This window comes from Rhyacophila brunnea, unplaced genomic scaffold, assembly GCF_057557595.1.
Source record: "Rhyacophila brunnea isolate RB1 unplaced genomic scaffold, BYU_Rbru_1.0 scaffold_18, whole genome shotgun sequence".
Taxonomy (NCBI): domain Eukaryota; kingdom Metazoa; phylum Arthropoda; class Insecta; order Trichoptera; family Rhyacophilidae; genus Rhyacophila; species Rhyacophila brunnea.
The window spans coordinates 18,735,676-18,762,894 of NW_028232837.1; the positions used below are offsets into that span (position 1 = coordinate 18,735,676).

Consider the following 27,219-nt stretch of genomic DNA (forward strand, 5'->3'; position numbering starts at 1 on the left):
TATGGGTAGGTACCTTGTTAATTCATTTCTGCTTGTTTATGTTGATTATCATTTTTGTAAATTATTTAGAATATTTTAATCGTCTTTCATGCACAAATTACTTAATTGATATGCACATTATTGTTGTTAAATGTATTAATTTATTATTATTATATTTTTTTATATACTTTTTTATATAAATCGAGTCATATTTATTATTTTGTTTTAACTTATAATTTTTACACAATAAAGTTACTGGTTACATCGTAGCATTTTTGTTTTTCTTTTTGCATGTTTTCTGTGCACGTAATTTGATGTTTTATATTATATTATGAAATATTAACATTATCCATTCCGAAATTATTGTGAATATTACAATTTTTTAATATAATTTATTATACATTTTACCTATCCTTTCTATACAGAAATAACAATAATCTGCATTACAATAATTGAGCAGATAATCGATCAATAATAATTATTACTCTTTAAATGATTATGTTGATTTAATAACATTTATTACATAGTTATACAACTTATGCTATGGACCTATATTCTTTCCAAACCAAAAAAGTCAATAATCACAATCTGAAGATACAGTGAAACCCCGATTTTTGTTGTCCGGAATTCACATTTTCCTGCTATTTGTGTGCAGGGCCCTGCAGTCCTGTTTCAATATCATCCTGGTTTTAGGTATTTCAATTTAAAATCAAAGTTATTCGGTTCATGGTAATCATTGAATCCAGAAGGGCAATTTTTTAACGAAGTAGTATCGTTTAATATGAAAACCTGCTTGAAAACTCGAAATAGTATAGTCGAGGGTATACTGACAGACAGCATTAATTAACTCTTTAAAACAAGTTCTGAGATAATCGCAAAAAGGACTTAATTTTTTTTTTCAAAGCGTTCTCCCACTTCGATTTTTTTATGATTTAAAAACATTTTTTCTACATTATAAAGACTAACCTTTATGGCAAACACAATATACGATATGTTACAAGTCCTGTATTTTGTATACACAGAACGCATTAGGTCATTATCCTGCTTTCTATCGAAATAAAAAAATAACAATATGATTTAATAATGTTTCTATTTTCTTACCATTATATCTTATGCCTTTGTGCGTTTTACCAGGACGTAGAGCGTAAAATTGTTTACATTTTGGCATTTAAAACAGAAAAACAGCAAAAACTGAAATAATGCGTTCTGTCAGTATACCCTCGGTATAGTGGTTCGAACGGTGTCCAATAATGCAACGAAAATATTGGGTGGACATTTATGGTCGCGTAAGAGTTTACATTGTATAATATGCTCACATGACAACCAATGACAGCTCAACATGTAAACAAGAAAATAATGACCACAGCGTCTCTAGCGCCGAAAGCATGTGAAATTCAAGGTGTCTGCCACTTTCATATGTGGTTGTCAAAATCGTAGCAGAAATAAAATTTCTCATACAAAATCGAAGCAGGCCGATAGCTTTGATACTGTTTCGTTCAAAAGTTGCCCTTGCCTATGACCAAGACAAATGTTACACAATGTGATTGTACAAGTTTTTTTGTTGTTTTGTTTATACCCGTTCAAATAATGTCTCAGCAAATAAGGTCTCAGCAAATAAGAACAGTCAGTTAAAGAAAAAGGTAACATTCTCAAAAAGGTGAAAAAACACATTGACATAATATGCTCTAAACTAAATTGTATAATTTAAAAAAAATTACAAATTATCAATACCAATACATCCAATACACGTTTTTCCTTTAGGTTTTTTTCGTCAGTTCAAAAATCGGTGTTTCACTGTATTACGCTAACGAAAATGATCATTCATTAGATGAATGATTTTTATATACATGACACCAGAGTAGACAAATTTTAATACACCAATAATTATGCTTCTGTTTATCAAAAACAATAAAAATTGGTGTTGTGGTTCCTCAACTTACTTATTTAGATGTTGTATTATGAAATTTTATTGTATTACATTTATATCAAAATCAACCCAAATAAATAACTAACTATTTGCAATAAATACATAATATTATTACATTTCAGTTATCATTGGCCAAATAATATTTATTTCAAAAGCAGACCAATAATTATTTATCTTACTTCAATACAATTGGCAGTAGGTACTATCTATATATCTCAATATAAAATGCCGAATATTGTGTTAACAATACACAGAGAAGATGAATTACTGATATATGTATAAAATGGGCATTTCATTATAACTACAGGTGGTCCCTGACACAAATTTCAAGATTTATTACCAAAATTCATGCTTTAATACAGGGATCGGGGAACGGGTAAATTACCACAAATGGGGTAAAACATACATAACTTGAAAACACCTCACCCACTAGAAAAAATCATATTTGAAAAAAACATAAGATGCTCGACGGAATTTGTAAATTGTCATAATTAGATAGGAGGCTCGTAGCATAATTGGTTAATGCACAGTTGGCGCGATACCAGTGGTTATAAGGGTTCAAATCCCGTTGAGCATCATATTTTTTTTTAAAATATGATTTTTTGTAGTGGATATATCTGAGGTGTTTTCAACTTATGTATGTTCTATATATGGAAAGTACATTCTCATCTCTCGTGGAATATAAGAAATGGTTTATTAAAAAAATTATTCTGACACTTGCTTTTAAAGTATATTTAGTAATTTTTGACTTTGAAAGAAATTTGTATTTTAATTTTAGTTTTTGATTTTGACGGGGGGGGTTTAAATATTATATTGTTGGATATAAATATTATTTTGGAAATACCCAATGAACTTTGCCGATCCCTGCTTTATTTACTACTACAATCTATTTGATCGACTATAATAACTTAGGAAAGAAACCGTCATATTGACAAATGTGTGTCTGCCTTGTTATGTACCAATTTGACGATTCCTGTTAATAAGTCGGGGACTGAATGTGTGGTATAACTCTCCGAGGGTTGTACTGTAAGTGGGAGTGTTGTGCTGACGGTGTGGGTGTTTGAAGGTGCGCTTCAGTAAGAAGTTGTGCGGCAGTGCGAGCGGCGATGACTCCCGACGGAGTCTGTCGTCCCTGGAAGTGAGCAAGCCCCTCACCATCGTGCGCAAGCTCTTGTTCAATAATAACAACAACATCAACAGTACCGCCCAGCAAACGCCCAATAAGGCCTCCGCCAACCTTCAGAGACAACCGTCCGTGACTAACATGACGGAGGTATCCATTCCAGTGTTTGACGCATTGCCCGGGCAGGCATGGCAGAATAACCACCATTGGCAACACGCCATTGCATGGACACATTTCATCTTCAACAATCGTACATCATTCATAGTCGGTGTCTAATGTAGTCATCAACAAAAAATAACCTTCATAAAGATAGTCATTTGGTTTTACTCGACTCTTTGGCCTGGAATTTCGAGATTGGTTTTTATATGTTTTTTAACAGTTTAAACAGCACCGCATAAAAACAACATAGGTAAATTATTGACTGTAATTGTATGGATATTTATGTTTTACTTTGATTGGTACTGAAAAATATATGACAAATGTTAATGTTTTCACCAATCTTGGGATTCCTCGACCGGGATTGGAATACATTTTGTTGTTAGTCAGTGGCCAATGATGACACAAATATTACCCAACTCAAGGAAACAATTTGAATTGGTTATATTGAGTTACGACTTCACGTCACTTGCATCTAACTATATAACCAATATATTTTTGGCTACTTTGAGTATGACGAAATTTTTACCAAAAATGTATACACCCAATATACATCATAATTTTTTCATTCAGTGATTAACAACTTTTTTTTTTCAATCGAGATTTTTTTGTCCCACATTAAAGAATATTGTGTCTAGAATTATTTATACAAACAAGATACAAGCTATACCTGGAAAATTTTGAGAAAATTCATTATTTGAGAAAAGATTCATTAAATGATATGTGATTATTTAATTTAAACATCAAATGAGATACTTATTTAAAAAAAATTAAATAAAAATTGTCATTTTTAAATTAAACTTTTCTCAAAAATGTTGAATTTTCTTGAAATGTCACGTATGGGTTGGATCTTGTTTGCAGAAATATGTCAAATTTTAATAAATCAATTTTTCCTAGCACTGGCTTTATGAGCAAATTCTGCAATATAGGAGAATGCATGTACCTATTTCACGTAGTAAATATATATTTTTTAAAGTAAATGCCTATACAACATACTTATCGTATTTGTATCCATTTACTGATAAAATTTATTGAAAGAAATATTTTTTCCCCTCATAATCTGTGTGTACTTGCGTCTGTCATAAATTCAAAATTTCAAGCACTAGATTGACATTGAAGAACCATTACTAATGATGAAAAAAATCAGTAATCGACAACCAATTCAAAATTGTATAATTAAAGTGCTGTGTCAACTTGAAGAGATAATTATTTGCCATGTCTGCCTTGCAATACCGTCTGCTCCACGCGTTGTAGGTTGCTAAATGCTAAAAATGCTCTAATAATACTGTGTACGCGTGCGTGGTTCTTAGATGAATGATTTGTACGCAAGTGTGTGTAGGCATTATGATTTTTTTTATACATGTCTTGAATCTATATTGTTGTGGTAATTTTATTGGGTTTTAAAGCAGCAATAGCCAGATTTATCATACACATTACTCAATAAGACAAAAACGATTAGGTTTGTCTAATTCCATTTCAATAATACATACTCTTATGCTTAGGATTAGATATTAGAACAATATAATTTTACACCACAAATCAAATAGTTACCAATATTTGGAGGTATAACATGTTTTTTTCAAAGCACTTTATTATTTATGCATTATGATTAGAAAAAAACTTAAAATATATTAAAGCTTTGTATTTTGCCAATTATTTTTAAATTAGAGTTGTATTAGTAAAATATAATTAATCATTCATCACACTCATTTATTTTGTTATATTAAAGTTTCTAATTCATATCAGTGGTGTGTAATATCTATCAGTTGAAAGTTTTCCCACCGTGTCGCTGAGCAACAGCCTAAAAATCTGCGACATTTCAGATGAGAAATTTTAGAATTCAATAATACTGTCGTAAGTCATTAGTTCTGCACCACTGATAAACATCATGAAACAATCACCATGGTACTAATTTCAGTGCTAGGGTGATATGTACCTACCGTAAAATAGCATTTAAATTTTTAAATTATGGTATATTATGGAGATGTCAATTTACAGCTGCTATTTTAATCAACAATAAAAAACTTTTTCAGCACTAAACATAATTTTGCAACATTTTTTTAATACATCTTTTAGATATTGCATTGTAGTGTTATTAATTAATCAAACAGGTTTATTTTATCGATAAACGGCATTGCACGATTTAGTTATATGTATAGACTTCTTTTAACTCGACTAGATTGTGTTTAGTATAGAATAATAAATAATATGGATGGATGTTTTTTTTTAACTCTTTCATTAACATCTTCATGTTAGAATATAATCACAATTGCTTACACAAAATCAAATTGTACCTAGTCATTTTTAATCATTTATTTATGTGTATTTAGACTTTTAGCATTTCTCCATTAACCTTTCCACTGCCAACGAAATTTTACTAGGCCAATCTAGTTTACCTGTAGGCCCGATATTTTTGGAATAAAATAAATCATTTTCAAATTAATATAAAATACGCATTTACTGGTGAAATTGACTAAATCAACATGTTTCTCTGGTTTTTCGTGAAAATTTTTACGCTGAAATGGTAAATATTGTTTTGAAGGTATACGTATATGGAATAGACAGAAAATATATGTGACGTTGGTGATGAAGTATCGAGTTAACTCGCTTGCGGCTTGACGGTACATACAAACTTTGGCGATTTAACTCACTCATGGCTAGAGTTGGGTATTTCCCGAGAAAATCTCAATCTCGAGATTCGGGATTTCCAGAAAAGAATTCTCGAGAAATCGGGAAATTTCAAAAAAACCTGTAAAAATCCTAAAATCTGTGTATAAACAAATTCCAAAAAAATATGATTTTTTTTATTTATGTAAGAAGACAAACAAAATAGAAGTAGGAAAACAAAACTAATTCAAAACATAACATTATTATTAAAATACGATTTCAAAAAACACAGACTGTCAATCGCTGCGTCTGACAATTCGCGTACGCTTTTGAGATACAAAATTCCCTGTTGCAAAAATGTGCTCGTTTTGAGTCGACGTTGGCTTGTTTGTATTAAATTCCCCGATCAGCCCTTGAATTTTGTGTTTTCTGTCCACTTTTTCCATATATAAAACCGTTTTTTCAATTCATATTTGATAATAAAGAAATCCCGAATCCCGAGAAAAGATTCTCGAGATCCGGGATTTCCCGAAATGTTAAAAATTTCAATTCTCGAGATTCGGGATGGAAAATCCCGAAAATTTCTCGAGAATTCTCGTCGCGAAATTCCCGAAACCCAACTCTACTCATGGCACTTCACAGGTTAATAATATTATACCTTTCGAATTTTGACGGATTTTGTGAATACCTACTGTATTTCAGTTAGCAATGTGACAGAGACAACCATCAACTTCTCAATCATATTAGCAAATATAAAAGAGATGCAACATATTATCACCACTTCAATTAAAAAATGCATTTAAATAATACTCTGTTACTACTTCAAAGAGTCACTAAACATCACCCCTTTTTTAACACTTCGGTATTAAGTAATAATTTTCACTGGTCATGTATTTTGCATTAAATAATATAATGGTATAAGTCTGTTTACTGGAAGCCAGGCGGGACCAACGGTAATTTTCATAGCCGATTTCGGCAAAATTCATAATTGAAGAGTGATATCCTAACCTAATTTAACAAATAATCCAGTATATCGGCTATTTTCAAAATTTGTTTACCGCTGACTTCAACTAAACGGACAAGAAGCATATAATAAATATTATACTTATCTAATAGTGAGTATGTATTATTCATTAATAAATTGGAATCTTCTTCTTTGATGGCGCTACTGCTCAAGTCGAGCCCTGGCCTCCTCCACCGCCGTCCTCCGGACGGAACGGTCCTCCGCACGTCTTTTCCAGTTTGTGATTTTTAGCAGCTGATTGGCATCTTTTGTAATGTTATCACCAAATTATATATAGGTATAATAAATTGGAATAAACTTGCCGTATTTTTGGATGCACTCAATTCGCGGCGCGAAATTGTTAATTCCGATCGTAGTGCCAGGAATGTAGTCCGGCTGTTGTTGCGGAAAATGAAAATTAATTATGTCACCGTTTTTTTTTCATTATGAAGTATGTACGATAAATCATATATAGTGGTAGATTCGACTACTATTGAAACAAAAATATTACTAGAGAATCGAATTACGAATTGGCCGCAGTTTTTGATCGTTTGATCTCACCGCACATTTACACTAAAAATTAGTGTTCGTTTTTATCCGGAATAGCCACTTGAAATTTTGTTTACTATTTCTTCGCAGAATATTTAAATTTCTATATTACATTAATTTCGTGGCAATCCAATACGGCTCCACTACTCACGAATGATTCACAAAACATCCAATTGCCACTTGATTACATTAATGCACTCGACATCTTGAAGTCGGGTGGTTCATGTGTGACCAGTCCGTCTAGCTAAAGTTGTTTCATTATGGCAGCCATACGGAAATAAAATCAGACGATGATCATATTTTCTTTCGTGATTAATTAACCGATATTTTTTTAGTGAAATACGAAACCTGCATGCTTATTGCAGACTGACTTAGAGAATGTTGAAATTAAGCCTATTTTCGGATGTACGATTTTCGCCAACAAATAAATACCTACACACATAGAATAAATGTAATTTGTAACAAACACTCGATGAATAAATTTCACAAATTTTACGTTCGTGTAACTATGGTAATAAATCATTGAGCATGACACTACTAATCTAACATATCAAATCAATCACTGATAATATGTTAATGCCTGTCAAAATAGTACTATTACAAATGCCGTTGTAGAGGCTTTTACAATAATTAATCAATACGAATTGATTGAATTTTGCGGTTGATACAACTGCAATCATGTTCCTAAACTAATCAATATATATGTTAAAACTACAACAGGCCGTGAAGCCCAATGACAGTAGTGTGGTTAGTAATAGAAGTGAAACAATCACAAACACCTACACTTTGAGAAAATTACATAAATATATTGTGACCTCACCGGGTCGAACTCGGAGCCCCCGGATGAAAGACCACGACGAGGGTCGTCAATGTTACTGCTGTTGAGAAAATGTGAGAGAATCTTCTGGTAGCCACAGTTTGTTTTGAAATTCCAGTGCATTTGCGGTCCGCGTATACCGCAAATAGAGTTCGTGCACTGTAGGCTTTATGTTTTTTACTGTAAAAGTTTTTGATTAGTAATAAAATCAACACTACAATAGAATTATAGTCCGAAGGTGTTTTATGAAACTTTGGTTTAATTCAAATGATCATTGCTTGCAACAAGCTCATCTTTGATATCTATCTAGTTAGACAATTCAATGCTGCTATTATACAATTGTATCGATTATATGAACCGCCCTCGTATGAATATTACGCATCGCGAAGACTAGTAAATTGTGAGGTGTTCGGATGCCAGGGATCAATTCAGTAAGTATCCTGCCGGACAGGCGTATCGACCTACCGACTCTACCATTGCATCGTTCTCAATTTTGACCCTAGGGTCAGACAATACATGTCATAATACCGCAGTAAGCATTTTATGTATTATTAAATTCATTGCTAAAAAGCATGCTCATATAACCATCATGTTTTGTTTACATCTATCGATTTATGTTGTTGACATAATCCACGAAAAGTTTTTGTCAAGACTGGAAGTATCCTACCTCTGAGGTTTGTTCCATGTCCGATAATTAGTACGAAGGTAAATATACCGAAACCATAAGTCCGATGTATAAATGTTAGAATAGGATTTAAGCCGAAACAAATTTTTATCGATCAGCACTTTGCGTAACGGACAAAATTAGTAGCATTTATTTTAAAACAATGATGTTCTATAATCTATATAATTAATAGCTGTTTTTTTTTTATTTTTAAAAGTCATTCAAATTACTTCTTCGGCAAAAACCTGATTGATAAAAATTCCATTAGGTTTGATTGTTTTCTGTAATTTGTGATTCGGCCTGATGGTTTCGGCCATTTTTTATTTACCTACGAGTGTTTTCGTACAAATTACTGTTTTGGTTTGGCACGTCAATTTCATCTGAATTCATTCATCATCATTATTCTAATTTTTTTTTGCGATTTTACGAGTGGTTTAGTTTAAAAAAAAATCATATTAACATACATCAAAAATATCATTGTCATCTACTCCAATTAATTAACAGCTGAACGTAGACCTCGCATAGCTTTCTTCTTAGGTAAAAGGCTGATTGGCTGTGGAAAAGGACATTCAATTTATTAGTGCACATACCTATTGTCTTCTAAAACATTGTTTTTGTACATGCGTTTCACCATGAATATATTACAATGTCAGTTACTGATATTTTTATTACTTGTCAAAAAATGCGACGTTATAAATCTAATTCGTCTATTCTACGGCATTATTCTTTTGCTGTTCACCACAACGAACGTAGGACCCAAGCACACTGCGCATTACGCTGTGCGCAAAGCAAGTACTTTTTATGCCTCTCGCGACACGCATGCATCGCACGGCTTCTTGCAGTGTGCTCCGCCACGTAGATTTTTACTCGTCTGAAAAAAGTTTGTACAATTTAGTATTAGACACAATCATAAATAAACACAAAATCACATCAGTTATACTACAGAAGCAACGGCAGAGCAAAGGTCTATGGATCAGCATTTTGAATATCAGGAAGTTTCCCGATAAATTTACATCTACCGGATATATTGACAAATGAATAGTATCTACAAAATGTATAATCTATTATTGAAATCCTAAAGTTGACAACAAAACTGAGGATATTTTTATCAACCAGTCCTTGATCGACATTGAGAAGTAAACACACAACATACATATTATGTATTGTGTTGTGTCGTGTTTTAGTTGATTAGTAAACATTCTTATAGAAATAGACAATGAGATTTATTGGTAGCCTGCAAGGTGATATTGTCTGGCTGCATTTCTTATATGTACCTACATTTTATGGACTTGTATCCTTCCTCTTCTAAGCCGGGTCGCACATCGAAACTCGTCTCGAATGTAACGCGTCGAATATGTCGATGTGATTTTGTTGGTATTCACAAAACACATGTAGAATTTTAATGTACCCCCGCGCACAGCTCTAATGCGGCATTTTAGTTTGAAAAAAACAGCAGGTCTCGCAAGCAACAGGTATAATACCAAAATGTCGCACCGGCGCAGGAGATAATTTTTATTCATTTCGGCTAACTGCGCGACATTACCGTCTCGGCATGGCCTCGTCTATGCGCACGGAAGAAAGAAAGCAGCATTGCTTCCAGTTTTGATTTATGACTACATCACTAGGCTAAGATATGTATAGCTTAATATGCATTCTTATATCAAGCCTTTTCCCTTTTTATAGGAGTTGGAATTATTCTGCCAAAAACTCATTGTTGACAAAAATGTAGTCGTATGCAGATATTAAGAAATATCTGGAAAACCTAGTATTGGGTTGGTAGCTTTAATTAGTACATTTTCACGGCCAACGAAAGACCTGTCATTGTAATAAAAGTAAGATTATTCCCACTATATATATAGGGGGTTTCCATTTAAAAACAAAATCAAACTTAGTTCAGTGGAGAAGCGTGACTCTATCGCGTTAGTGTAAAAGTGTAGGTAATTATTTAATTTTTTTTATTAACCCTTTCAACACATGACATATTACATTTTAATAGATGCATATAAAAATGTGTACGTACATACAGCAATTCTTGTACTATTTATAGAAAGCGTTTTTATTCCGCGCATTGTTGGTCTTCTTATCAACTAATGCCATCTTCAATAATATAATAGTCCCATTGGATAGGAATTTCTATTATACTCGATGCTCCATTGTATGCTTGTTACTGAACACATCAAGATGTATACAAAAGTGATTCTGTGCTACCATTTTCGGCCATCAGTCCAGGCGCGAGCTTCAAATTAATAATACACTCAGTTTATTATTAATAGACCGACGTGCATTTTAATAGAAAGCTATTTTAGTATGTTGGAAATACCAACAGGTACCTACATTTTTTATTGCTTTAATATCATAAAATTGAACGCCGTTTGTCTTGCGTTTATAGACCATGATACGTTTTTACGAAACTATGATCTACTTAGTAGTTTTAAAGTTTGCAGTAGATATGCATAGGTAAGAGTCGTGTGCATTTACTTTATAGTCTTAATTCAAAACTAAAACGTTAATAGACATTAACTTAATTCGATGGTTTATTAGAGAATTGCATAACACCGATTTTTCCGGGGCTTACAGAAAATTGGCTTGGAAATTTAATTCTGGAATTCTTTTTATTAATTAATGGATAAAAAGAGTCCGCATCAAGTCCACTGGTGTAATCAAATTATTTAAGTATATTTTTTTATTTTTGTTAGTTATCCATGCTCCTTTCTACCAAGGGCTCAGTCAAAACACACTCGAGTGCGTGGTAACTGCTGAAATAGGTACTATCTAAACGTAGGGCTTCGTGATACGTTCGATTAAGACAGAACGTAGTGCGGGGCGGGTTAGTTAGTTCGGTGTTCTTCTGATTTCTGCTTCACATCCGCTTTTTCCACTAACGGTCGATCCCATATGTACAAAAGCGTCTGTCTTGCTGCCGGTAGAAGGTTAGCCCGATCGATAACCATGTCCTATAAATTAGTTGAAGAATAGGTACGAATCGAATCAACGTCTCTGAATCACGAAATATACAGTATACTATACATAGAACATACGAGTTCCCATACAGAGTTTTCCAAAACTGAATTTTCTTTTAGCTCTCCCGAAAATTATGTATTTAGACTTATCGTCCCTTAACTTTCACACACATAATAATTATTGTTTTGTAATGAGTAATGACTCATGAATCATGATAGATGTTTATTTTCTTCACACGGATTATGTAATAAAATTTCCGTGTTACAATAACGTACCTATATATTTTTTCGTTTGATCTATAAGCGTACCATATCTAAATTACCTCAGAGACTATGAATTAATAATATCGCCCTCTCTCAGCAACTCAAAAAGTGTAAATAACACTTTTAACTTCTAATGAACAACGATTTTGATAATTCGAATTTCTCGTGTATATATTATTTCCTTCTCTCATAATTTCTTAAACTATTCATAGAGCTTTCAAATTATAGTTTCCCACGTATTTAGGTTTTGTGTTTTGCTGTGGGTAATATAATATACCAATCTCAGTATAATTAATTACCATTATTAATTTTTACGAGTCTAAAAAAATACAAAGTGAAGGTCTGCCAATTCGAACTAAATAACATAAAAAATTACAATATTTTAAAAATCATAGACAATTATTATTGTCATTAGATGGTACGGAATGCTCGCATATTACGGTAATTAATTTCTAGACTAGTTGTAATTACTTTTCTTGCAATAAAACACTTCATACAGAGAAAATTATAAAGTAATTTTAATAATGAATGAATTACTGCTTTGGAAACGTTTTAGCAGTATACCAGTAAGCAGAGCAATTAATATTATCATAGGTAGGTATATAATATTATGTATTATATTGAGACTAATGTAGGATGCACAGAACAGATTAATAAATATAATGCCGATTGACTATATACTCCCAGTACACTACATTTTGAAGCAGGATTTTGAATTATGAGTGTCCTACGAAATTGAAACACGTACGTGAAAAACGTACGAAACACGCAATAGTGTATGTTCCAACTTACTAAAATACACCAATATTGAATGAGCGTCAGTGCATAAACCGAGAGCAGTTGTCAGAACGAATGACATATTCTTGACACGTGTTTTAAGTTTATCCCATATTCTTACACACTCGAGATCAGTTGCCTGTTACTCCACAGCCGTTAGGTATTTCAGTTCCCATTAATTCTAAATTTGCGAGATTTATTAGATTGTCAGGAAATTTCCTCATTCATTCCAATATTTTATTTGTCCCATTATTTTATGGCGCCACAACCCAAGATGGACCTTTGCCGCCCTAAGCAAACTATTTTGTTCAATTCGGTCTTATTCTCTTCTTCTGCAGTCGATGATTCCCAGCTTCGTGAGTATTTCCGTATTTGCCAGGAATGTCAAACGCGTCGATCGCGGGATGTGTTTTGGTCGACCGTACCATAACATACCCATTATTGAAAATATAAAAATCAGTTGTAATTTATTGAGATTTTGAAAAATATTATTTTTATTATATTTTTTATTTCCTTAATTAACGGGTTTACTTGAAAGTAGTAGGTATTCAAATTAAATCGGGATCTCGGCGTATCATTTGATTCATATTGCACCACTCACGGTCTACCTTAGGCGTAAGAGAAATAGAATATGTGAATCGCTTTAAACTTAAACTGATGCCTAGTTTCCCTTTACCATCGCACAGTCGGAGGAATAGTTTGGCGATGAATGCAATGAGTGCCCATAAGAAGACCGAAACTTATCATTTTCACAACGAATGGGAATTTGAGGATTTCTTTGTGATGATCAGAGACAGGTGTTGTTTAATTTGTAATACTTCAGAATCAACAGTCAAATGTAACTTCAACACATAACACTTCAACTATTCATAATTTGTTTGTTATATTTTTTTATTGTGATCCTTGACTTAATTGGTGGGTGATAAGTTTTTACCTACATGTATTGATTTTTTATATAAGAGTTAATTGTATTCGTTGTAAGTGTGTATTTGCCTTTTGGTGAGTGAACAGTGCCTGAATATGCCGAAAGGCGAAACCCGGGTCGCAAAAAACGACTCTAATGGTACTTTAGAATTTAAATTCAAATTCCATCAAGTAGGTACCTTCGGTCGATAGTACCTATTATTATTACAAATGTAATACGTTTATTCAAGTCGGGGGAGTGTTGTAGATCACAGCCTTCTTAAAGTTGGACATGCCTGGTATAGTCCGTCCAAATAGTACATCTGAGAAAATATTATGTTATTGAAAATAGTTACATATTATAATATGTACATTTCACCGTCGATCGTTAGTCTATTCGATTTTTTAAATTTCGATTATCTAAAAGCATTGTCATTTCACGACTAGTGGACAGCACTGCTGAACTTTTAATTACCACATTTAAATAACACGTTAATTACATATAATGGCCAAGTACTCCAAACGCGCCATCGCGGTGTTAGCACTAAATGAATTAAGATTTGAAATTTCTGCAAAATATGTACCAATATCTTTCTAAACGCATTTTTTTTCTAATGCGTACTTAATTAATACGACATCGTTTTAATGATTTAGAGATGAACGCGTCGCCTGCTTTGCTAAGTGTCGCTTGAAAATTGAAGTCTCACAATTGTCAACTGAGACATGCACGTGCGGGGAACGCTTTGTTTTCAAAAGTTCTGCACTTTTTACTGATTTAAATTTCAGTGCAGTCACCGGCGACGCGTAGTCTGGTACTTGCGTATACGTATACGCCGGTACAGTCAATTAACTGAAATTTACCGATTTTCAACTGATTTCTATGTGTGTTTTTTTTTATATTCCATAAAAAAAATCGAAGATGATAGTTCTGAAGTGGGCAATACGTACCTATACATTATCGTTCATTATAATTTTATTATATTTGTGAGAAAATACGAGAGACATAAAAATCATCATGTGCATCGATTTGGGATTATGTTTTTGTTTTCACAATGTAACGTGTTTTTTTTTATTTACTATGCATGCATTTTATCTTTTGGAGTATTGTGAGTTTAATACTTAGTGTTTTTTTTTTAAATATAAATATCCAATATTGAAGATAATAAATTGTCTATAGTTTTAATCTACCTATGTAAAAAATATATAGTTAAAATAGACTGAAATGGTGCCCGGTGTTGCCATCTTTTTGTATGCTGATTATTTATTACGAAAGTTTAAAAATTATAATACCTAATCCTAATATAAAAAAAGAAAATTAGTCCGCCTAACATAATTATGGTATTTTTGGCATATTTTACGTAAAATTATAGTACAGATAGTAGTTAACGTTTTTTGCGGAATAAAAATTATAGTACATATTGTACTATAATTATAGTATGGTTGGCAACCTATCATAGGTAATTTGGAATATTTTTATGAATTTTACAAAAATGCGGCCTGGGATTTTTTTCCTCATTATCATTACATTAATATTTGCACTGCAATCGAATGTGAGTATATAATATGCAGCCTCCAGGAAATGTCACCATTCCCTTCTGTCTTCCGCAAGCTCACTCCACTGCACTTGCCTCAAGGATGCTGTAACTTTTCTCTCCCATATTCCATAAAATTGTCCTTAATTATTATTTTAAGTATTCATATGTTTACATTAATCTATTTTATGAGGAAATAATGTATAACACAAATTATTAATTACTTTCTAAAAATATTCAAAAGTTTATTTAACAGTAGATCTAAATATTATCATTATTGAATAATGATAGTTCTACTTTTAATTAAAAAAAAACTCGTTTTCACTTTTGCTTTTAAATTTAAATTTGAAGTGAAGCTCAAACATCGTAAGCCTGTAATAATTATGATTCAAAGTCTACAATTTTTAATCAACTTTATGTGAAAGCTTCTTGAAGTGAAAAATTAGAACAAAAATATAACATCTCTTGTTAAAAATGACATACTATTTATATTTTGTGTTTCAGTAGGTAAAACCTAATAATGTTGTCATTCTTTCCAAATGGTATTTTTAGGCAATCATTTTTTATGACTCCATTATTTTTGTAGATACACCTTTCTGTCAATAGATAAAAACAATAATCCGAGATTGATAATTTTTTTACATATTTGAACAAATCTAATCAGCATGTTTTCGCTCTGTCCAGACACCGTTCGTGAGGCAGAACACTCCCCACCCAAAAGACTTGAAGGCGAAAGCCCACAAGTTGTTCTCGTCGTCAGCGGCCAACGCGCAAGCGGCCGCCAACAGCACCGGAGCCTCCCAAGACAAGGATAAGGAGAAGGTGCCCATCATTGAGAAGGAACCGTTCGAGAAGAGAGACTTGGCTGTCATGGCGGAGGCTGAGCGTGAGGCCAAGGCTGCGTTGGAAGCTGCCGAAAAGGTAATTACATAAAAATTAACATTTTTTTTTAGATAATACTAATGGTTATAATATTAGCTGAAGGTAATTTTTGCATTGGATTGGTATAACAAGCAAAAAGATTTTTTTTTGATAAATGGCGAGTACCTAAATCTTGTAGCTAAATTTACACTTGTAATCAAATATGCCAGAGTCACGTTGAGATGAGTTTTTTTTTATAAAACGAACAATCATTTAGAAATTTAGATGAAGAATTAAAATGTAAAATGCAAATAACAGTATGATGGCAAAAGCGTCACCATTTACATTTTATTTACAAAAAAGTAATCAGTGTTGCCAATATGAGAATATTAACTTTTCTATTGTTGCTAATTCAAGTATTTATGTTTTATAAGACTGGTCATATTATTATATTCTATAGGAACGTCTTTTCAACGATTTGTTGGACCGATCACCCATACTGATTAAATCTACAATTTTTGAGTTATATCGCCGATTGTTTCTTGTTCTAATAAACCCGACTTCGGAAAATTGTCAATAAATCTTACAGTAGCCTATAAAACAACTCTCAAAGTCTCAATGTTTACTAAAAAAATTATAGAATAATTATTGACAAATTTAATTAAAGCTGCCATGACAGCTAACCGTAAAACCTTTACGGTAACGTGAGGAAAGAGAGTAGATCTCATTACAGACATTTCCAGTAGATACCGACATATTATTATATGTACAAATGTTTAAAAAAAAATACAATTGATTTCTTTTTCTTGCAGCAAAAGGCATCAGAGAAAGTTCCAATGGCAACATTGGCGACAGCTGAAGACACTCCCCCGACCGCCGAAAACGATTCTTCAGAATCGGAATCCAACCTGAATGAGGACTCCGATACCGAAGAGGTGAGTTACCCATCATTCAATAATTCTGTCATCAACTTTCAAATAACTTATCTATACTAAAATAACAAAATTGTTAAAACCCAATGCATTTGAAAGGTGTAATATTGGACAAAATCTTTTCTAGCAGAGCTTGGATATCATCATATTGCTACTGGTCAAGACTTTGTTTTTATACTAGTGTTTCTTCTAGCCTTTTTGCTTGTGTGCGTGCACAACCTTTTAGTACATGTAGCACTTCGTGGAACAAAATTTAAAACTTAAATACAATATGTGAATAGAAAAACATTTTGTAGTTGACATCCAGATTCTCTGCGCACGCATGCACTATAATATTAGTGGGAACAACGGTTGAGACCAATCATTCTTGAAAACCGTCCACCCATGAGATTCAGTTTGTTTAACCCCGCATTCAATAACTACATACCATTTTCTGTTTTGGTCATCAACAATTTTATATCAAAAGTACAACTAATGGATGTGTAAAATTATAGTGTAAGTACATAAATGATATTGAATAATCTTTGTTATCCAATGATTTTCTTGTAGTTCATGAAAGATTCGCATAGTTGATTTAAAATGGCATTCAGTGTTGCTACATGCAATTATCTACTAAAAATATGTTGTTTGTGTGATATTAAAAAAGCAACGATGTTGTTCTTAGTTCTACTAATATTTTCATTCGATTTTCGAATTTCATGGTGTCGGTTTCAGATAAACTGTTAATATTTTTCACTTTCTTTAATATATTTAGGTTTCGGTGTAACATAATCATATTAATAAAATAATTAAAATTTTCAATTTTTTATGTAGGTACTTTTAAAAAAATCCATTGCTTGTCTTGAGAATTCTGGTTAGCGTCCAAGAAATTTTTATATGAAGGACACTTGTGTGTCAGTTCTATTTTTCTGCAAGAAATAATACTGGTGTAGGGAGATTTATTATCTTACAATTCATATCCTGCAGTCTTCGATAATTTTAGTATGATGTTAAGTCTTATCTTATTGTAAGGTGTAATTGATTATTTTTGGGAAAATATATGATATAATTCTTAGTAGCAATGGTTTGGGTTGATTGATCAAAATACACTGACTATTTATTTAGGAATTAATTAGGCCCCTAAAGTTCATCTGAGCTTTTCCACATTTTGAAAATAATTGTAATTCGTTGATTTAAACATAATAACAACATTGACTTCCATTGTAAAGGTTGTTTTATACTTTTTAGAAAATATTGATTTCGTCCTATTTGTCTTTAAATTGAAAGTTTAGAATCCTTGTAATCTTTTGAATCCACTACTAAGTCAGCCTTAGTTCAACAGAGCTCAGTAATTGTTGACTGAACAAAACTGCACACATTTGTAATCAAAATTGAATTATCAATTGAACCGTTTTATGTAGAAAAACTCCTGTGTTATTAATGTTGACAGCTGTTTTGGGTCACAAACCTGTTCTTCTCAGAATGAAGATATCCTATGATCATTCGGAGGTTGAGTTTGTCTCCCAAAATAATGTCAACATAAATAACTTAAATATTATAAAATTAACAATTGTTTTTAAAACCATTTCAAACCATAATTGTTAATACAAATTAATTTCCCTTTGTATAATTAATACGTTAGAAATTTGGGTGATAATATCAGATTCGATAGAAGAGAACATTCATAAATAAAAAAAGTTATTTTAACGCCAATCCTTTCGATATCGGCACACGGTATAATATAGTGATAGCAAAAAAAGCATGGGCTTATTAAACGATGGCGTGGCATCCAGGAATACACGGGTCCGAAGCGAGTGGGCTTCACATCGGGCCCCGCCCCCGGAGACGAGGCCGACGAAGATGAAGAGACGTCGTCGGCCCTCGCCCAGGCCGCCATGGACGGGGTGAGGCTTCGCAAGAGGCGGAAGACCCTGGAGGGTGACCAGGACGAGCATGATCTCAGCGTGCGGAGCCGTCTGCACCGCCGTGACACCCCGCACCACCTCAAAAACAAGCGGGTGCACTCCTCACTCATGGACAAGGATAAAGTGGAGACACTTTTGGCTCAGGTCATTACTCAATGATTACAAATGACTTGGCTTTGCCTGATTTTTTTTTTGCTTATATTATGTTTTTTTAACGTTTTGTTTCAGTATTTTGTGATAAATTTTGTTTTTATTTATTTATCAATATCATTATCCATTTTTTAATCACAAGTGAAATGAAATCATTATCTGTGTCAATATTATTATTTTACCGAACTCTATCAATTACCTGATGAAATGCAGAACAGAGGGGTTTTCGAAGCCAACACTTTCCGAAAAATCTCTTGACTCTAAATGCTACATTTTTTTACTGGATTAAGATTTTTTTTTAATTTTCTAGGTGAAATTCTGAATTTATACTTAAGTACATTTTAATATTCAAAATCTAATATTAACTGCATGGTTATATGTTTAAAATGACTTACTAATGGACGTAGCATGTGAATAATAAAATGGCTGTCGTAAACGAACGTGCTTATAAAAATCTAGGTTTGATCATGCAAATGTCATTCCTTCATTGACAGATAAATAAATATACAGTTGATTGAATGTGGTAAAAGAATGATATCTACCTACATAACAATAAGAATCATTATTGAAAATCCACCTTCATAGTGGTGCACAACCTATTTGAAAGAAGGGGCCAATGTGTACATTTTCTAATTTTTCACGGGCCGCAGTGGTTAAAAGTGTTAAAAAATAATGATATATTATACTAGACGAGACATACATTTTATTATTTTAAATTACATACAATATGTATTTGCACAAGTGAATATACTATAATATAGGAAATTAGAATTTTGACATATTCAATGAAAAATGTATTACTTGTTATTTTGGATCGCAGTTTGTGCATCACTGGCTTACAGCATCATAGTCCTATTCTGCTAACGGCGGGTTCAAGTGTATACTTAAAGCCACACATACACGTAAAATGCATTTGTGTCTAGTTAAGCAATCAACTTTATCAGGTGATTATTGCAAATTTGTGTTCGTATTGTCTTTGACCTATTTTACAAATGTGTCCACTGTAATACATATTGAGATTTTATGTGGGAGTGTGTGTCCTGGTATAAGTCAATGTTTAAAGTTATTATTTTCGTCTACCTTAATATTTCTTTTATTGTGTTTACTGTCAATACATGGTGGACCCGCATTATTGTATTATTATTATATTATCTATAATAGTTACTTTTCAAACATATTTTTAAATTATTTATTACAGCATTGATTTTTAAATATTTCTTCTCATAGTCAAATATAAAATATATTAACGTTAATTAAAGCTTGTATATGTAATGAGGAAATTATTGCTTTTTAATGCATTTTAATAAATTGATCCTAAATAATTCTTATTATGTGCACAACATTAACTATAATGCAATACACATTTTATGTAATCCCTTATCGATATGTTTAATCAATAGCAATAACAACTGTACAAAACCTACCTAATTTCACAGTAACATCTATATTACGAGGAATATTACTGCATGCTGTACAATTTTGGCTCAAACTAATTGATTGTACATAATATTAATATGGTCAACTGTACAGCATTTCATGAAACAGCTCAGGTAATCAAACATCCAACTGTTTTATGCTCAGAAACATAGATGTCATTTTTAAATGAATGTAACATCTTTTATTTTTTTCTTGTTTAGGCACTAAGAAGAAAAGAAGAAGATTCTAGAAGAGTGAGCTATTCAACGCCTCCTGAGAGTATAGGTGACTCAACTGATGGTGAGTGATTTTATTAAAATGTTATTTTATTATACTTCATTAAAATTACTTGTTTTTATTGTTATGAATTTTAAGGCCGCTATCATTTAATTTTCTATGTTTGATTATTATGATAATGTAGTTTTCTGTAATAATAATTTTATGTTCCTTTTAAAAAAAAAATCTTTGTTCACGCTGGTCAGATTAACATTGATTTTCTTATGGATAAAGATTTTCTTAAAACAAAATTATTACAGGTGACTTACTGTCAAAATCGAAGATAATAATTACGTATAGGCATCTAGTATTAGATAAGAAAACAATGAATACTTATGTAATGTGCAATTTATAAAGTAAGTCCTACCGATTGGGACATATTATTATTTACCTACCTATTTATATTATGATCAAAAACAATTCCATGTAACAAACTAGAGTCAACTACTTCTTCTTCCCTGCGTTATGATAATCCTATATGATTCTTGACCTCCTCTATCATTTAGTTGGACACTATCCCTCTATCTCGTACGCAGTCGACCAGGGGTCTTATGTTATAACTTGTGATATGAAGTCACCCGACGACATGACGTAATTGTGACGTAAGTTCAATACACGCTCGAGGCAAGCCGCCCGACGCACACAGCTCACCATAGATATTATTATGCTGAAACACCTATTCATGTATGGGGACATTAAATAATGCCAGTATTTGGGTAGAGTTAATTTCTCGAATGCTTTGACTCACTCCGGTAGTACGTCACAATGATGTCATATGACGTCATGTCGACCGGGCGACTTTAACTCGCAAGTTACAACATAAGGCCCCTGATCTTCATTCGCCTCCCGTATTTTCCGAATCTCAGTTTTTTTTATGTCATGCAGGACTCATCGTGTGTACATGGCCCAGCCATCTAAGGCGGCACAATTTGATGGATTGTGTTATGTGCGGTCTCTTGTACAAAACGTACAACTCGTTTATTGTATCTCCACCGGGACTGTGGGTCATTAGCTAAGTCCACATCTAATCACTTCTTCATCCACTTTCACTTAACTTTTAAATTCCAGTTTTGTGCATGCGTCAAACAGAGGCATTCGTCTCGCTGTCTACATTGTTCATCAAAGTTTTCACTTCGTCAAGTCTAGTCTATGGTCAAATCATAGATAATACATGTACGTGTACTTTGCATTACATGTATGATAAATATTCTTATATGAATTATTAATATTCCCCCGTAAACGACATCTGTCACAATAAGTACTTACTGATTACATCAACTTAAGTTAAAGCGATTTAAATTTAATATAATATTACTGACTAGGTACTGTCAATTTGCAATGTAAGTAACTGATGCTTCCTTAACTTTTTGATGTTCTTTGAAAAAATATGACCGCAAACTTTTAATTTTGTTTTTTACACTAAGTACCGTCATGTCGTACTTTTTGGTCAAAACTGTGTATGCAGCATTCCTTTTAAATTTATTTATATACTTCTATGGGTTATATGTATAATCTCTCTACGCAATTCATAAATCCAACTATTACAATGGAACATACATAATTTGAAAACACTTCTGAGAAATATGTAACCGATAGAAAAAATCTTTTTGAAAAAAATACGACATCCAGCAGGATACGAACCTGTGTCTCTCAGGAATCGCGGCCACGCGCACTGACTACTATGCTATAGGTATCTTATCTAATTGCGACGAATTTTAACTAACGGTTCTTACTATACTCTCTGAAGCGCTTTCTAAATTGCGTTACATATATTTTTTTTAAATTTTTTTATGAAATTGCCATAGCATCTATATCAGTAGACGTCACTCGTACGTCAGTGGTATTGTTTCTGTGCGTATTTTCATATTGTCTTCTACAATCTACACCATATCGCCATGTGAATGAATCTGAGAAAACGAGCACTTTATGAATCATGATATTCCAACAGTTTTGTTTTCCGATTAATGAATACACCTGAACACATTTCCATGATATGAACAAGGCAGATAAGACAATATTCCTTATCAGCATTGTTTACACTCCACATTGGTCGATTTAGTTAGGTACCTTACCTGTACCTACAACTCGAGATTGGCGAGCGGCCTAATCAGTGCCATGATATCGGAAACAGAGGTAGGTACTTACTTACGCATTTCTGTATAACATTCTCTCATACAAATAATTCGTAAGTTGTAATTCTTCACCTACTGTTAGTCCGGTTCCGGCAATGGTAGTGAAACAATCAAAAAAAAATCTTGCGCCTATTTTGAATGTGAATTATTTCAGTGAAGTTTATCGTACAATTTTGATGTGAAGTAAATTAATTTTGTCTACATAGATAGTGCATAAATAAATTGTTTGTGATTAATAGGCGTAATGATAACGTTATCATTATGTGATGTGTTTTTTTTTTTACTTAGAAATGTTTCGTATTTGTCATAGAATTAAATACATATTATTTAGGTGATAGGAAATTCGAAATTAGTAGGATGTATGCGAGGGCTAAATTACGGAAAGTGCAAATTTGGTGAAATTGAATTATTACTAATTCGAAATTGACTTGACGTGACACATAGTAAAGTAGAGTAACTCACAATAACAAAAAATGTGGAAATAACTCAAAATCGGTTTTGGATATTTCAAAAAAAAATATTTTTTAAGACTTAAAAAATACAAAAGAACAAAGGTCCTTGTCTGTTTAGCTGAAAACAGCAGCAAACAATTTTTGAAAATAGCCGATATACATGCTTGATTATTTATTAGGTTAGGTTAGATTGGGTTATCATTCTTGTTGTTGAAAATTATCGCTGTTTCCTCCTGGCTTCCAGCAAACAGACTTGTACCAAAAGAAATAAAATAATATATCTTCGAAAAGAAATGTAGGCAAGTAGATAATTTTAAATTTAACATTCCCACTACCTACCCTAAACATAAAGGGTGACCTACTTGTAAATTACCTGTAATGTCGTCAATATGGACTTACTACTATAGTTTAATTCTCGTAAACATAACAGAATTAAATAATAAGTTATTTTAGAAATAATAACAAAGTGACAGTCAAAACAGCTGCCACCGATGATGGCAAAACAGATGGCACCGTGTATAGCTGTCATCCTGTCATCTTTCAGTGGCTATGACCCGATTCCAATATACTAATATGAAAAGTAAATATACGTATTTTGCCAATTGAATGCAACCCCAGGCTTTGTAAAAACCACCAGCAAAATCTTGAATGCATTGTTTATTTCTGGTAATCAATACGTAATAACCGGCTTTGAGATAATAGCTTAATAACAATAACACTGGTCTCTAGGCAGACAGGTTTTTTTCCCATAACATATCGATGTAATGATTAATGAATAATGATCTTACATTATGAACAAAATTAATATCTTTATATTATGCATAATAATATTCGAAGCAAAAAAATGTACCGTGACGGACTAATTTTAAAATAGAAAGTATTCACATTATAATTGAAATACCTGTGTTAATGTTTTGTATGAGATAATTGATTTCCGTGATGTTAATGTATGCTAGTACCAATTATTGTGTTTCCCATTCTTTAATGTGTTTTAAAAACTAATACTAATGCCACAAGGTATCACAATATTTGGTTTGGTATCTAATCCCTTTGGCTGGATGGAACACACATATCTTCTTTACAACGTGTCCATCCATATCCAACGTATGGGTGATTGTGGTATTCTCGTTACCTATAGACATCGCTTTTGGGTTTGAGCGGATGGTCATTACCGAATTCATTATTAATAGTCTACCTCTCCATATTGCAAGATATTAATAATACGCTGTCCTTAAATTGTGAAAAATATGTATCTGTAGATAATTGGATTCTTCCTCATTTTTCATGAAAACATTGTAATAGAAATAGATCGTAGGTAGTCAGGGTTTACATTCACAGCGTCCGGGAATCCCGAAATCTCGGATTCGAAAATGTTTTAACTTTTAACCCAAGTGATAAGTATACCGAAAGTAATTTGTATTATTAATTAATTATTATATACATACACCCACTATGGCCGCGCGATTTAAGCGTCGGCCTATAGCGTCGTGGGTCCTAAGTTCGAATCTTGGGTCTGGAAAGTTCACATATTGTTTTTCAATGTGAATATGAGTCAGAGTATGAACCTAATCCATTTCTCGTAAAAACTTAAATCTCTTAATACAAACCTCCACTATGTGGAGGCCCATATGATCTTATTAGATTGGACATGGTCAAAGAAGAAAAAAAAGAAGAATTAGTAAAAAGTATTTTTTTTGTTATTTTTCGTTTATTTACCACACGTTTTGTTCGCTCTTGCTGCCTGTTTTATCAACACATCAAAAACATGTCTTGTAGGCTTTTTTAAACATGTTTTAATCAACACCATCACATGGTTTGAAATTCAGATTACGTTATGAATTCCTTGCTTTTGCTCTACTGAAAAGTTAGCACTTTGGTTACTTTCACAGTTACTTGCTTGAATTTGTATTTCGCAACAGTCGATATTATGTTTTTTTTATAAGAAAAATAATATGCACATGTGCTGTCAACTGAATAAGTCATAAAATGATAATATCAATTATGTGAAATTCTACAGGTTGGCTTATTAGTCGATATGCGATAACTATTTCGGTTGTCACACCATTATCAAGACTACAAAAGATAAACGAACCTCGAGTTTAGTACCAAGGTATTATCCCTGACCTGGAGTGAAAGTCTTGACAATGATGTGACTATCGAAATGGTTATCGACTAATAAACCACCCCATAGAATTTAATATAATTTATACCTATTATCATTTTGTAAAATGGAATTCTACCAAGAAAATGCCAAATCATTTAAGTAATAAATACCTAAGTCTAATTTAACGAAAACGCAAATATATATTTAAATCCCTTCAATAACTTTCGCGAAATTACGCGATAGAAAAATAATATTACGCATTTTAATAAACTTTTAATTAAACTAAGCCATCAATCAAGGGAATGCTACTAATTATGATATTCTTAGTTTTTTGTATGTAATCCAATTTCATTTATTTATGTCAATAAAGGCAGAATTTTTTTCTGTCAACTTTCATGTGTTTTGATTAAGAGCACACATAAGTGAAACGGCAAATAATTTTCAATAGTATGTGGGACGTAATTTCGGCCGCGTTGCCATTCGGAGAGCGATAGTCGACCTGTGAGCACGTCGATTTGTTTCGTCATGGCGTCGGATGAAAATATTCTTAAATCGGGTAAAGATGACTAAAAAAACTTTACGTATGTACTTAAAAAAAGAAAACATGCCAATGAATATACTATTATTATTAGTAATATAACAATAAACATAACATTAAATGGACGCATGTTGGATTTTTATGACAAATTATATTTCGTTCGGCTCGCGTCATTTGCACAATCCGCGTATCGCCTAGTCACGATTTTTTTAGAGTTTTAGACCATGCCTCATCTGAGGTATAGCTTTAATTCCGGTATTGTAGATTCTGTCCTGCAAACATTTCCCAACCTTTCCAGAATACGGCGGAAATTCGTCGTAGTAAAAATGCATTTTATTATTTTATTACCACGAGCATTCATTCCAATTGCGCAATATTCATAGGCGTGCCGTGCCTACTAATTCCGCTATCTTTGTACGATTAAACCGCCACTTAACCAGAGATAAAACGTTTAAAACTATTCTAAGGTTTTATTTAGAATACGAGCATAATTTGCAGAGGTTACGAATCCCGTATCAATATTATTACGTCCCTCTGTTTGAATTACATTTCCATTTTGTCTATTCGTGTTAAGAATGTACAGAATACTTAATGCAGTGGTTTCCAAACTTTATGCTACTACGCCTCCCTTTTAAAAAAATATAATCTAGGCACCTCCCCCCCTTTATTTCATTAAATAATACAGACACCCTTTTAAATAGTCAATAACAATGTACTAATACAAAAATGAAAAAAAAACAAGGTTTTACTACTTATATGTATATATTTTTTAAATTAATTTGTTTTTCATGCGACGAATGTGCTTGTTTATCATTATTAGCACAATCAATTTCAATAGTAGTCAATCCAAATTCATCATCGTTCATTGACAAATGGATTCTATCATAGACCCCACATCTTTCAACCACATGTTTAAAATATTTAATAGTCTCAAAACAAAGCAGCGCCGCAGGCGACTTTTTCCTATGAATACATTCACTGCTGACCAGTTAATTACTTCTTAATTACCACATTTAAATATAATGTTAATTATATCTAATGGCCAACTACTGCAAACGCGCCAGTTGTGTAGTTTTATAAACTATGCATTTGCAAACTGCAAACCTGTGGCTACATTAATAATTGTGTTAAACTTTTCGCGCCTCCCAGTTTGAAAATCGCTGACTCAATGCAAGAAAAACAACATTTCTTGT

The 27,219-nt window shown here is 32.5% G+C and overlaps 1 protein-coding gene across 13 annotated transcripts in view; it reads left to right on the forward strand.

Annotated features, from left to right (window-relative positions):
* LOC147073280 (protein lap4-like) overlaps nucleotides 1-27,219 on the forward strand; it is a 326,794-nt gene that overhangs the window by 175,272 nt on the left and 124,303 nt on the right. For 9 of the 13 annotated variants that reach the window (XM_085945377.1, XM_085945383.1, XM_085945386.1 and 6 more), the window contains 4 exons: nucleotides 15,946-16,182; nucleotides 16,935-17,057; nucleotides 18,827-19,102; nucleotides 20,746-20,824. In XM_085945377.1, coding sequence (XP_085801503.1) covers nucleotides 15,946-16,182; nucleotides 16,935-17,057; nucleotides 18,827-19,102; nucleotides 20,746-20,824 — 715 coding nt within the window. The remainder of the gene's footprint in view (nucleotides 1-15,945; nucleotides 16,183-16,934; nucleotides 17,058-18,826; nucleotides 19,103-20,745; nucleotides 20,825-27,219) is intronic. The other 4 variants (XM_085945391.1, XM_085945380.1, XM_085945382.1 and 1 more) reach the window with 1 other exon arrangement.